The following is a 13,370-nucleotide window of genomic DNA, read 5'->3' on the forward strand; positions in this document are numbered from 1 at the left end:
GTGTTCCGTTGTGTGTATATACCACGTTCTCTGTATCCAGTCATCTCTTGTTGGGCACACAGATTGATTTCATATCTTGGCTTTTGTTAATAGTGCCACAGTAAATGTAGGAGTGCAGATGATTTCCTTTCCTTTGGCTGTACGCCCAGTAGCGGGATTGCTGGATCATATGGCAATTCTTTTTTTTTTTTTTTTTTTTTTTTGAGATGGTGTCTCTCTGTTGCTCAGGCTAGAGTGCAGTGGCGCGATTTCGGCTCACTGCAACCTCTGCCTCCCAGGTTTAACCGATTCTCCTGCCCCAGCCTCTCGAATAGCTGGGATTACAGGCGTGCACCACCATGCCCAGCTAATTTTTGTGTTTTTAGTAGAGGCAAGGTTTCACTCTGTTGGCCAGGATGGTCTCGATATCTTGACCTCATGATATGGCTGCCTTGGCCTCCCGAAGTGCTAGGATTACAGATGTGATCCACCATGCCTGGTGAAAGTGAGACCCTCTGGGCTAGTAATTCTGTTAGAGCTAACCAACTATTTAGAAATCTCCATACTATTTTCTATAATGGCTGTATTAATTTACATTCTCACTGATAGCATATAAGAGTTATGTTTGCATTCTCACCAGCATTTGTTATTTTTTGTTTTCTTGATAATGATAATTCTAACTGGAGTGAAATAGTAGCTCATTGTGGCTTTGATTTGCATTTCCCTGACAATTAGTGATATTGGTCTTTTTTTTTTTTTTTTTTTTTTTGAGACGGTGTTTTGCTCTGTTGCTCAGGGTGGAGTGCAGTGGTGCGATCTCGGCTCACTGCAAGCTCCATCTCCTGGGTTCACGCCATTTTCCTGCATCAGCCTGCGGAGTAGCTGGGCCTACAGGCGCCCGCCACCTAGCCTGGCGAATTTTTTGTATTTCTAGTAGAGATGGGGTTTTACCATGTTAGCCAGGATGGTCTGGATCTCCTGACTTGTGATCTGCCTACCTCGGCCTCCGAAACTGCTGGGATTACAGGCGTAAGCCACCCACCCGGCCCTTTGTCCAGTTTTTAAATGGGATTATTTTTGTTTTCCCTATTGAGTTCTTTCAGTTCCTTATATATTCTGGATATTAGTCCCTTGTTGGATGAATAGTTTGCAGGTATTTTCTCCCATTTAACAGGTTTTCTGTGCTGTTTCCTTTGCTATGCTGAAGCTTTTTGGTTTTTGTTTTCTTTTTTTTTGAGACAGAGTCTCTGTCATCCAGGCTGGAGTGCAGTGGCGGGATCTCTGCTCACTGCAACCTCCATCTCCCAGGTTCAAGTGATTCTTCTGCCTCAGCCTCCTGAATAGCTGGGACTACAGGCGCCCGCCAGCATGCCTGGCTAATTTTTCTATTTTTAGTAGAGACGGGCTTTCACAATGTTGGTCAAGCTGGTCTCGAACTTCTGACCTCGTGACCCGCCCACCTTGGCCTCTCAAAGTGTTGGGATTATAGGCGTGGGCTACCGTGCCTGGCCTTTTTTTTTCTTTTTTTTTGAGATGGAGTCTTGCTCTGTCTCCCAGGCTGGAGTGCAGTGGTGCCATCTTGGTTCACTGCAAGCCCCGCCTCTTGGGTTGAAGCTATTCTCATGCGTCAGCCTCCCGAGTAGCTGGGACTATAGGCACCTGCCACCACGCCCGGCTAATTTTTTTCTATTTTTAGCAGAGACGGGGTTTCACCTTGTTGGTCAGGCTGGTCTAGATCTCCTGACCTCGTGATCCGCCCGCCTTGGCCTCCCAAAGTGCTGGGATTACAGGCGTAGGCCACGCACCTGGCCTATTTTTTGTATTTTTAGTAGAGACGGAGTTTCACCTTGTTGGTCAGGCTAGTTTAGAACTCCTGACCTCAGGTGATCCACCCACCTCGACTTCCTAAAGTGCTGGGATTACAGGTGTGGGCCATGGTGCCCGGCCTGTTTCTGGGTTCTCTGTCCTGTTCCGTTGGTCTGTGTGTATGTTTGTGTCAACCTCGTGCTGTTTTCATTTCTGTAGCCTTGTAGTATATTTTGACTTCAGGCAGTGTGATTTCTATATTCTATAGCTTTGTTTTTTTGCCTCAGGATTGCTTTGGTCATCTTTGATCTATTTTGGTTCCACGTGAATTTTAGAATCTTTTTTTCTATTTCTGTGAAGAACGTTACTGGTATTTTGATAGGGATTGCATTGAATCTGAACATAATTTTGGCTACATGCCAAATTTTCATACCCTTTTCGAGGTTCCTGAGCCACTTGCTCACATTTTGCCTATACTGCAGTCTGTGGGCTTTGTTTGAGGAAGTATGTTTTCTTGTTACCATGAGTTGCTTCCTGAGTAGTGGTATGCTTTAAGCCCAGGAGACGTGAAGAAGGGAAATGGACAGTGGTACCTTCTCACCGTCTTCTGGCTCCAGAGGCATCAAGGGTGAAAGTCCTGAGTTCCACAGCCCAGAGTCAAGGCCTGAGCTTTCCTCTCTTCCCTGAAGGACTTCAGCAAAACTCTGCTTGCAAAAGCCAGTGTCCTGCCCAGCCCTGGGCGCATAGCCTCAGGCCATGCTGAGAGCAGTCTTAGGGTTGTTCCAGGAAGTTCAGCCTTTTTACTCCGTCTAGGTCCCGTCAGTATTGGAATAATTTCTAGGCCTATGAGGATTTTTAAAGTTGATCCCTTTGTAAAGTGCATTTCTTTTTTTTTTTTTTTTTTTTTTTTGAGACGGAGTCTTGCTCTTTCGCCTGGGCCAGACTGCAATGGTGCTGTCTCGACTCACTGCAGGCTCCGCCTCCCGGGTTCACGCCATTCTCCTGCCTCGGCCTCCAGAGTAGCTGAGACTACAGGCGTCCGCCACCGCACCCGGCTAATTTTTTGTATTTTTAGTAGAGATGACGTTTCACCGTCTTAGCCAGGATGGTGCCGATATCCTGACCTCGTGATTTGCCCGCCTCAGCCCCCCAAAGTGCCGTTTCTTTGCTTTAGAGTAACAAGTAATAATTGTCTTGTGTGATGCAGGTATCACACAAATTACAGAAGATTACCAAGATGGTAATTCACATTCTATTTTGACAGGTCGCGGTTGATGTACTGCAGAGAATGCTGATTTGTAAGTTAATTGCACTGCTGCCCAGACTGTAAATGACTTAGTTTGCTTATTAGCAATTCTGTCAGTTTTGTGCCTTTCCATTTGAAGTATTTCTGCTCTGTATGTTTCACTGTGTAGAGTCTAAGTACTGGAATGCGCTTGTTTTGGTTGTAATTTGGTATGAATTTACCTTCTGCTTATTCCGGTTTCCAATTCCTGGTGGCTTTAGATTTAATTTTCAGAGCTGTGAAGGGATGCCTCATGAATCTGTGGGTCGCAGGGAAGTGTTTTTTTGTCTGTGTGTTTTGATCAAGGCTTACAGATTGTAGAAGTGTTGATGGATGTGGGCCCTCTGGGGGTTGGAAGTGGATCCGTTGTCCGAAAGCACCTGGGGATTGTTTCTGGTGGGCTGCGCTGTGTGCTGATAGCTGTTCTCTGTTCCTGGCTCTGTCATCAGTTGCACTTGACGCTTTGGCTGCTGGAGTACAGGAGGAGTCCTCCACTCACAAGACCGTGAGGTGCTGGTATGTTCCTGAGGGTGGCCTGCCTGAGTGTGCAGCAGGGAGCTTCCTGCCAAATTAAAGAGCCAAGATATTTTAAGCACTTCCAGAGCTTCAGCAGCCACTCCTGAGCACACTTCCTCTGCCAGTTATGATAACGTGCGTGCGGAGGAGGTGACCATGGGAAAGCCTTGGGAATGCTCTGGTCAACCTTTTCCCTGTGAGGATGAGGTCGGAAGATGTGCCCACTACAGGATCCTGTTCCGCCTCTGGAAATCCTGCACCAATGCTTTGTCCCACTCGCTGTGACCTTCTCCCCTGTGTGGAGTCTTCCCTTGCTCCTCCTTCCCTGGGTGTGGTCCAGGCTCTAGAGCTGGCCCTGCCTCTCGGCCCCCCACATTTGTAGAACACACTGCAGCTGTGCCTCTATAGACTCCCGCTGCCTGACCTCCACAGATCCTGCTCAGATTCACCAGTAGGCAAAGCTTGGCCCTATTTGCTTTTTCTCTCCATGGCTCTGTGGAGATGTGCAGAGACCCTTACAGGTGGGGAGGTGGAAGCTGAGGAGTGGGGGCTGGGCGGAAGGCGGACGTCGGGGTTTGGTGGAAATGGAGCTCTGGGGTTTGCGTCCCTCTAATGTGGGCAGGGGACCTTGAAGTGAAGTCTTGAGAAACCAGTAGAATTCGCCACCGTTTCCAGGCCTTGTCAACCTTTTCATTATTTGATTATTTTGCTCCTCATTTTCCATCCCTCACAGTAATTGTTTAACTGCTCAATTAAATGTGTTGTGCCTGATGACTTTTTTTTTTTTTTTTTTTTTTTGAGACAGAGTCTCGCTGTGTTGCCCAGGCTGGAGTGCAGTGGCACGATCTCGGCTCACTACAACCTCTGCCTCCCGGGTTCAAGTGATTCTCCTGCCTCAGCCTCCCACATAGCTGGGACTACAGGTGTGTGCCACCATGCCCGGCTAATTTTTTTTTTTTTTTTGAGACAGAATTTCGCTCTGTCACCCATGCTGGAGTGCAGTGGCGCGATCTCGGCTCGCTGCAAGCTCCGCCTCCTGGGTTCACGCCATTCTCCTGCCTCAGCCTCCCGAGTAGGTGGGACTACAGGTGCCCACCACCATGCGTGGCTATTTTTTCTATTTTTTTAGTAGAGACGGGGTTTCACTGTGTTGGCCGGGATGGTCTCGATCTCCTGACCTTGTGATCTGCCCCCCTTGGCCTCCCAGAGTGCTGGGATTACAGGTGTGAGCCACTGCACCTGGCCTAATATTTTTGTATTTTTAGTATAGATGGGGTTTCACCATGTTAGCCAGGATAGTCTTGATCTCCTGACCTTGTGATCTGCCCGCCTCAGTCTCCCCGAGTGCTGGGATTACAGGCGTGAGCCACTGCGCCCGGCTGGACCCTTGATTTTCTTACCTGGGGAATCGGCATAAAGTGCCGCTTGCTGGTTGCAGGTTGTAAGCCTCACGAGAGGGTCTGGGTTTGGTTTGGTGGTCTGTATAGGCCTACTGGGATGTGGCAGGCTAACAGACATCAGGTGCTCTTGCCACCTGGCTCTGTGACCCCATTCAGCCCCAGAACATCCTGTTCTCTCACACAGATGGCCCAGGAAACCCTAGTCCCTTCCATTCCTTCCTCATCTTCATGGACAGAGCTGGTCTCAGTCCCTGTTGTGACTGTTTGAGGCCCTGGTGTGCTGGGCTATTCTCGCAGGCTTGGCAGGACCCTCTAGGGGAGTTCCGTTCCACAGAGGATGCCGCTGAGGCCCGGTGGGGTTGGCTTCTGCTGCTCCACTCCTGGGTGCCGCGCGGCCTGCCCTTCCCCACCTGTTTCCTTCTGCGCTTTCGCTCCTCTGCTCCGTGGGTTTCACCGTTGCCCTGCCTCCTTTATCGTTGAATTGCCACCTCCTTGGATTCAGTTTCAAGTCCATGTTTATAGTGGCCTGGTGAAGAAAGCCCCTTCGTTGCTTAAAGAAGGGACAAGCCTGAGTCACAGTTTGTGCTGGGATTGGCGTGCAGGGCACCCTCCCTTTCCTGACCCCTCTTTGTGCTGCATTGGCAGGTTCGGAGTGTTCGGTGGACAGACGCTTGGCAGTGTAATTTCCACAGGTCCTGTGAAGAGGTTCTTCAGTCACACCCTGACTCAGATACTCACTCACAGCCCTGTGCTGAAAGGTAGGCCCAGCGTGGAGGCTGCTCAGTTGCTACCCAGTTGTTGCCTTGGTAACGCTGACGGGAGATACCAGAAATTCTAGGACCTCTTTTATGTGGCTGTCTTGAACCAGAGACTGGGTCCTGAGACGCCTGAGATTGTTACTAAATATCCTTTTACCTGAAAGGAACAGATTCTTATAAGAAAATTCAGAATTATGAGTGGACAAAATAATTGTCACTAAAATAGAGATATCTTTTTTTGTTTGTTTGTTTGAGTCAGAGTCTCACTCACTTGCCCATGCTGGAGTGCAGTGGCGTGATCTCACCTCACTGCAACCTCCACCTCCTAGGTTCAAGCGATTCTCGTGTCTCAACCTCTCGAGTAGCTGAGACTACAGGCGCCAACCACCACACCCGGTTAATTTTTTGTATTTTTGGTAGAGACTGGGTTTCACCGTGTTGGTCAGGCTGGCCTCGAACTCCTGACCTTAGGTGCTCCGCCTGCCTTGGCTTCCCAGAGTGTTGAAGTGCTGGGATTACAGGCGTGAGCCACCGCACCTAGCCTAAAATAGAAATATCTTTATTTGTTTTATTTATTTATTTATTTTTTGGAGGTGGATGGAGTCTTGCTCTGTCGCCAGGCTGGAGTGCAGTGGCGTGATCTCGGCTCACTGCAACCTCCACCTCCCGGGTTCAAACCATTCTCCTGCCTCAGCCTCCGAAGTAGCTGGGATTATAGGCGCGTGCCACCATGCTCGGCTATTTTTTGTATTTTTAGTAGAGACGGGCTTTCACCATGTTGGCCAGGCTGGTCTTGAACTCCTGACCTCAGGTAATCCGCCTGTCTCGGCCTCCCAAAATGCTGGGATTACAGACGTAAGCCACTGCGCCCAGGCGGTATCTAGTCTTTTAAAACTTGGTGTTTGGGCATGCACATTTTCCTTCTGTAATACCTGATCACCCAGCACAACTCACGTTATCTTTCTGCTGGCTACCCTTGCTTTGCTGTGACTGTGTCATGGTTCTCAGCTAGACTGGGTGGCACTTTTGATGGCCCAGGCATCGTCTGCCCAGTGGGTGTCCTGTTACCCATGTATGACAGACTGTTCCCAAGATTTCAATCTTACGAATAAGGCCAAGATGAACACTTTGAACTTTTTCTGTATCTAGCATATCCCCAGGGTAGATGCTCAGGCAGGAAACTGGTGGTAGATGAGGGCTGCATGGATGGCTCCCAGCAGGTGCTGTGAGGTGCTCAGGAGTTGATCATCACTTGCCTGAGCTGAGCTTCCTTTGAACAGCATCCCCACCATGATTGGTTTATTCACAGTTTATGTATTTATTTATTTTTTTTGAGACAGAGTCTTACTCTGTTGCCCAGGCTGGAGTGCGGTGGTGTGATCTCGGCTCACTGCAACCTCTGCCTCCCAGGTTCAAGCTATTCCCTGCCTCAGCCTCCCGAGTAGCTGGAATTACAGGCGCCTGCCACCATGCCTGGCTACTTTTTGTATTTTGAATAGAGACAGGGTTTCACCATCTTGGCCAGGCTGGTCTAGAACTCCTGACCTCGTGATCCACCCGCCTCGGCCTCCCAAAGTGCTGGGATTACAGGCGTGAGCCACCTAGCCTGGCCTTATTGACAGTTTAAAAGTAGGAAAATTGAAATGCAGTTGGTACATTGGAAAATATTTATTGTGAATATGACAAAGCATTACAAGTAAGTAACCGGGCCTGAGAAACAGAATTGATGATATAGCAAATAGGCAACAAACAGGGAGATGGTGAACTCTAATAACTGAAAAAGTACATATTAAGATCTGTCTTCACACTGAAGCTTTGAAACACAACTTTCTGGCCAGGAGCAGTGGCTCACGCCTGTAATCCCAGCACTTTGGGAGGCCGAGACGGGCGGGTCATGAGGTCAGAAGTTCGAGATCAGCCTGGCGAACAGAGTGAAACCCCGTCTCTAGTAAAAAATACAAAAATTAGCCGGGCGTGGTGGTGGGCACCTGTAGTCCCAGCTACTCGAGAGGCTGAGGCAGGAGAATCGCTTGAACCCGAGAGGCGGAGCTTGCAGTGAGCCAAGATTGTACCACTGCACTCCAGCCTGGGTGACAGAGTGAGACTCAGCGTCAAAAAAATAAAAATACAAAAAGTATCTGGGTATGGTGGCACACGCCTATGGTCGCAGCTACTTGGGAGACTGAGGCAGGTGGATTGCTTGAGCCAGGGAGGTTGAGGCTGTGGTGAGCACTGCAGTCCAGCCTGGGTGATAGTGAGACCCTGTCCAAAAACAAAACCCACAACTTTTTGATGTCTTACTTGAAGTTTTTTTCTGTTTCTCCCCCTGCAGCATCTGATGCTGTTCAGATGCAGAGAGAGTGGACCTTTGCCCGGACACACCCTCTGCTCACCGCACTGTACCGCAGGGTGAGTGGAGGTGGTATTAGACTTGCTTCTGAGCTTGTGGCGGGGGGATTAAGATCTGCCGAGTCCTTGTCATGCTGCCTGCCGTGGATGGGACATCGAGAGGTTCAGGGATGTCTGGTGAGATGTGGCTGTCCTCATCGAGGCCACCACTCAGGTCAGGAGACTGAGCTTGTCACTTGGGCCGAGCCCCTCCTCCTTGAGATAGGGAGAATTCTCGCCAACCAGATGCTGGCCACTGTGAGGGGAGAGACGCCACTGTGAGGGGAGGGGTGCCACTGTGAGGGGAGAGACTCCACAGGGTGAGCCGTCACAGCTCCACATGTTACCTTTGCAATGGGAAGTGGGGGGGTTGCAGTGGCCACCGGCTGGGAGGGAGGCGAGGGGTCATCTGTCCCACAGTGGTTTGCTTGGATGTTGAAGGGAGCAGACGCTTTTATTTCAGCTCTTTGTGATGCTGAGTCCAGAGGAGTTGGTTGGCCATTTGCAAGAAGTTCTGGAAACGCAGGAGGTTCACTGGCAGCGAGTGCTCTCCTTTGTGTCTGCACTCGTTGTCTGCTTCCCAGAAGCGCAGCAGCTGCTTGAAGGTGAGCTTTTATGAGAGCCCGGTGGTGCCGGTCAAGAGTGTGTGTAGGGGGTGTGATTTGAGCACTGGTGTCGGCAGAGTCCCAGCTGACTGTGGCTGAGCCTCTCAATGAAGCCCTTCCCTACCTGCCCGGAACCTGCACTGCCTCCTGTCCTTGGAACAGTCTTCGTCGGACGCTTCCATAAGCACTGACTGCTGCTCTGAGGGGCCGCAGTGTGCACCACTGCTTCATTCTGGTCTCTAGTGGTTTGCGCTTGACATGCTGTAATTGCTGTATAGTCTTTTAAAACTTGGTGTTTGGGTGTGCACAGTCTCCTTCTGGAATACCTGATCACCCAGCACCACTCACGTCATCTTCCTGCCGGCTGCCCTTGCCTTGCTGTGACTGTGTCGTGGTTCTTAACTAGACTGGGTGGCGCGTTTGATGGCCCAGGCATTCGAGAGCTGCCAGCTGGACAGCATGGTCACTGCGTTCCTGGTTGTGCGCCAGGCAGCACTGGAGGGCCCCTCTGCGTTCCTGTCTTATGCAGACTGGTTCAAGGTAAGTGACCTGGTGATCGGCTGCCTAATACCTGATCTTCCCAGAAGGCCCCAGAAGGCCTGGGAGTGGGGACCGTGCCATCCCCACCTGACTCTCTGTCATATGAGTGAGCGACCTTGCTGTCAGCTTTGCCAAGGGGCCTTGGCAGATCCTGCTCTGTGTGTACCGAGGGGCCTGGGTTCTCCGTGTCGGGCCCTCGGGTCCTTCTCCTAGTTTGTGTCTCACTTACTTGATGGAGCCTCCTGTTGTCTTTTCTAAGAAAATTAGTGAAATCAAAGCCTGGACGCCATAGTGAGGCCTCATCTCCACCAAAAATAAAACCAAAGAAAAGAAAAGCCTGGACGCCATAGTGAGGCCTCATCTCCACCAAAAATAAAACCAAAGAAAAGCTACGCAGGTGTGGTGGCAGACACCTGTAGTCCTGGTTACTCAGGAGGCTGAGACGTGACGATGACTCGAGCCTGGGAGATCAAGGTTGCAGTGAGCTGCGATCGCACCGCTGCACTCCAGCCTGGGTGACAGAAGGGACTCCATCCCAAAAAGAAAATCAGTGAATCAGTGAAATCAGGAAATGGGGGACACAGAAGTGGCTGCTGCTTTTTGCAGAATGTACAATGTCTCTTATTTTCCTTTTTTTTTTTGAGACGGAGCCTTCCTCTGTCGCCCAGGCTGGAGTGCAGTGGTGCAGAAAGCTCACCTTTTTGGCTCACGACAACTTTCACCGCCCAGTTTCAAGTGATTCTCCTACCTCAGCCTCCTGAGTAGCTGGGATTACAGGTGCACACTACCATGCCTAGCTCATTTTTGTATTTTTAGTAGAGACGGGGTTTCACCATGTTGGTCAGGCTGGTCTCTAACTCCTGACCTCATGATCCGCCTGCCTTGTTCTCCCATAGTGCTGGGATTACAGGCATGAGCCATCACTCTCGACCTTTCCTTTTTTTTTTTTTTTTGAGGTGGAGTCTCATTCTATCACTCATACTGGAGTGCGGTGGTGTGACCTCAGCTCACTGCAACCTCCACCTCCTGGGTTGAAGCAATTCTTCTGCCTTAGCCTCCTGAGTAGCTGGGGTTACAGGAGTTCGCCACCACAGCCGGCTAATTTTTAGTAGAGACGGGGTTTCATCATGTTGGCCAGGCTGGTCTGAGACTCCTGACCTTAAGTGATCCTCCTGCCTCGGCCTCCCAAAGTGCAGGGATTACAGGTGTGAGCCACCGCGCCCAGCTTTGCATCTCTAATTTTCTTTTCTTTTTTTTTTTTTTTTTTTTTTTTGAGACGGAGTCTCGCTGTGTTGCCCAGGCTGGAGTGCAGTGGCGCAATCTCGGCTCACTGCAAGCTCCGCCTCCCGGGTTCACGCCATTCTCCTGCCTCAGCCTCTCCGAGTAGCTGGGACTACAGGCGCCCGCCACCATGCCCGGCTAATTTTTTTGTATTTTTAGTAGAGACGGGGTTTCACCATGGTCTCGATCTCCTGACCTCGTGATCCGCCCGCCTCGGCCTCCCAAAGTGCTGGGATTACAAGCGTGAGCCACCGCGCCCGGCTGCATCTCTAATTTTCATGTAAGTCCTGAAACAAGTACTGCACTTCTTCAGCGGTATCACATATTCTTCCTTTTTCTTTGGAACATACACTGTGTTCTCTCTGACAGAAGTTTATGCAGCCGTTCCCGAACCTGAGTGGGCATTAGACTCGCCTGGAGGGGGCTTTGGAAATAAAGATCCCAGAGCCCATTTCAGACTGCTGAGTCTGAGCTCCTGAGACCTCAGGGATCCCTGGGCAGCCCCTGTGAAAACCCCCAGTTCATGTCGGGAGTTGGGTGTATTTTAGACATCAGCTTTGAAGGATAGCCATGGTTTCTCTTTTAGTGCTTGTGAGTAAAGTTTCCATTTGAAGACCTAATTTTTTGTAGAAGTTTTGGGTTCGGGCCAGGTACAGTGGCTCGTGCCTGTAATCTCAGCGCTTTGGGAGGCCTAGGCAGGGGGATTGCTTGAGCCCAGGGGTTCAAGATCAGCCTGGGCAGCACAGTGAGACCCCCATCTCTACAGAATGTAACAATTAGCTAGGTGCGATGGTAAGCACCTGTGGTCCCAGCTACTTATGGGGTGAGGCAGGATGATTACTTGAGCCTAGGAGGTTGAGGCTGCAATGAGCTGGGATTGCCTTACTACACTCTAGCCTGGGAGACAGAGCAAGACTGTCTCAAAAAAAAAAACAAAAAAAAAACTATTGGTTTGCTTGCCATCACTACCTCGGTGAAGTAGTTGCCTCTTTGTAGGAGTCTCAGCTCCCTGAAATTTTAAAGGGCTGCGGCGCCTGCATCGGCATCATGGCTGCCGGTGCCTTCTCCTCCCCGGGGCCTTCGGAGGAGGTGAGGCTGCACAGCAGGCTGAGCCGCATCTATTTGTGTTGGGAGAAGGTGGTGATTAGTGCAGTGTCAACTCACTTTTATTCCTTAAAGTTCCTTCTCACCTGCCCTCAGCCTCTCCCCAACTCTGCCCAGTTAGCCTGGGGCTTCCACTAAACTAAGAGGAGAGGCATTTGCTCTGTCCTTAGTGAGGCGCTGCGAGATTTGTGCCAGAATCCACCTGGTGCTCTTGGGTCAGGAGTTGATGGGTCTCCCAGGGCCATGGCTCAGGTGTCTCCCAGGGCTGCTTTTTCTTTGGTTCCCGAGGCGACAGCTGGGAGAGGAATACTGTGAAGTGCTGTGCTGATGGTATTGTTTGCTTTTCTTTTATCTTTTCTTTCTTTTTTTTTTTTTTAGAGGTGGAGTCTCGCTCTTTCGTCTAGGCAGGACTGCAGTGGCGCTATCTGGGCTCACTGCAAGCTCCACCTCCCGGGTTCATGCCATTCTCCTGCCTCAGCCTCCCGAGTAGCTGGGATTACAGGCGCCCGCCGCTGCGCCCGGCTAATTTTTGTGTTTTTGGTAGAGACGGGGTTTCACCTTGTTAGCCAAGATGGTCTTGATCTCCTGACCTCGTGATCCGCCCGCCTCGGCCTCCCAAAGTGTTGGGATTACAGGCACGAGCCACCGCTCCCGGCCGTCCTGGCTGGTCTTGACCTCCTGAGCTGAAGTGATCTTCCTGCCTCAACCTCCCAAAGTGTTGGAATTACTGGAGTGAGCCACTGCACCCAGCCATTAAGTGTAATTTTTTCAAAAATAACAAACAACTGCCTTTTATCCCAGCAACTCTAAAAATGGCTGCTGTGACCCCAGATCTGGCTTGCGTGTGTCACTTAGAAACTTGATAGAAATGCCTTTGGTGAAGGGTCAGGACTGTTCCTTGTTGCAGCCAGTGATCATCCAGCTCACTGTTAATCAAGTGAACGTTGCCAAGAGACAGGAGCCGTTCACTTGTGGATGGCTGAATGGAGGGTAATAAGGCATGGTGTGCTTGGTGGGAGAATTTAAGGTTGAAACTGGGTGCTGATGTTTTGAGGAGGGAACCATTGAGTGGTCTCAGGTTTTGTTTAAATTTTTAACTGACAAGTATTGAGCTGTTTTCCTGGTATTTGGCACAGGCAGTTTATGTCTCTGAGCTTTGTTTTTCCATGACTTCGTGCCTCTCAGAGACATTTGACAAGCGTTATCAGCATTTTCCCCATTTTATCTAATGGCTTTTTGGGTCTGTCTGCATGATGATAACATTCAAAAGAATCTACACATGGTCAGGTGCGATAGCTCATGCCTATTATCCCAGCACTTTGGAAGGCTGAGGCGGGTGGATCGCTTGAGGTTAGGAGTTTGAGACCAGCCTGGCCAACATGGCAAAACCTCATCTCTACTAAAAATACAAAAATTAGCTAGGTCAGACGTGGTGGCTCATGTTTGTAATCGCAGCACTTTGGGAGGCCAAGGTATCACCTGAGGTCAGGAGTTTGAGACTAGCCTGGCCAACACGATGAAACCCTGTCTCTACTAAAAACACAAAATTAGCCAGGCATGGTGGTACACACCTGTAATCCCAGCTACTCAGGAGGCTGAGGCAGGAGAATCGTTTGAACCTGGGAGGCAGTTGTTACAGTGAGCCGAGATTATACCGCTGCACTCCAGCCTGGGCGACGGAGTGAGGCTTTGTCTCAGAAAAGAGGAA

General features: G+C 50.2%; 1 protein-coding gene across 12 annotated transcripts in view; it reads left to right on the plus strand.

The window, feature by feature from the left end:
• The window catches only part of FANCA (FA complementation group A), a 76,197-nt gene that overhangs the window by 14,537 nt on the left and 48,290 nt on the right, over window positions 1-13,370 (plus strand). For 8 of the 12 annotated variants that reach the window (XR_009213976.1, XM_058440321.1, XM_032156109.2 and 5 more), the window contains 6 exons: window positions 3,050-3,083; window positions 3,520-3,586; window positions 5,632-5,744; window positions 8,077-8,153; window positions 8,596-8,737; window positions 9,144-9,277. Coding sequence is in view for 11 of the 12 variants with exons in the window: in XM_058440321.1 (XP_058296304.1) it covers window positions 3,050-3,083; window positions 3,520-3,586; window positions 5,632-5,744; window positions 8,077-8,153; window positions 8,596-8,737; window positions 9,144-9,277 (567 nt within the window). In the remaining variant the exon portion in view is untranslated. Of the gene's footprint in view, window positions 1-3,049; window positions 3,084-3,519; window positions 3,587-3,672; window positions 4,355-4,387; window positions 4,462-5,631; window positions 5,745-8,076; window positions 8,154-8,595; window positions 8,738-9,047; window positions 9,100-9,143; window positions 9,278-13,370 lie in introns of those variants that run through there. The other 4 variants (XM_032156113.1, XM_032156114.2, XM_032156112.1 and 1 more) reach the window with 3 other exon arrangements.

Source organism: Hylobates moloch, unplaced genomic scaffold (genome assembly GCF_009828535.3).
Source record: "Hylobates moloch isolate HMO894 unplaced genomic scaffold, HMol_V3 SCAFFOLD_6, whole genome shotgun sequence".
Taxonomy (NCBI): Eukaryota; Metazoa; Chordata; class Mammalia; order Primates; family Hylobatidae; genus Hylobates; species Hylobates moloch.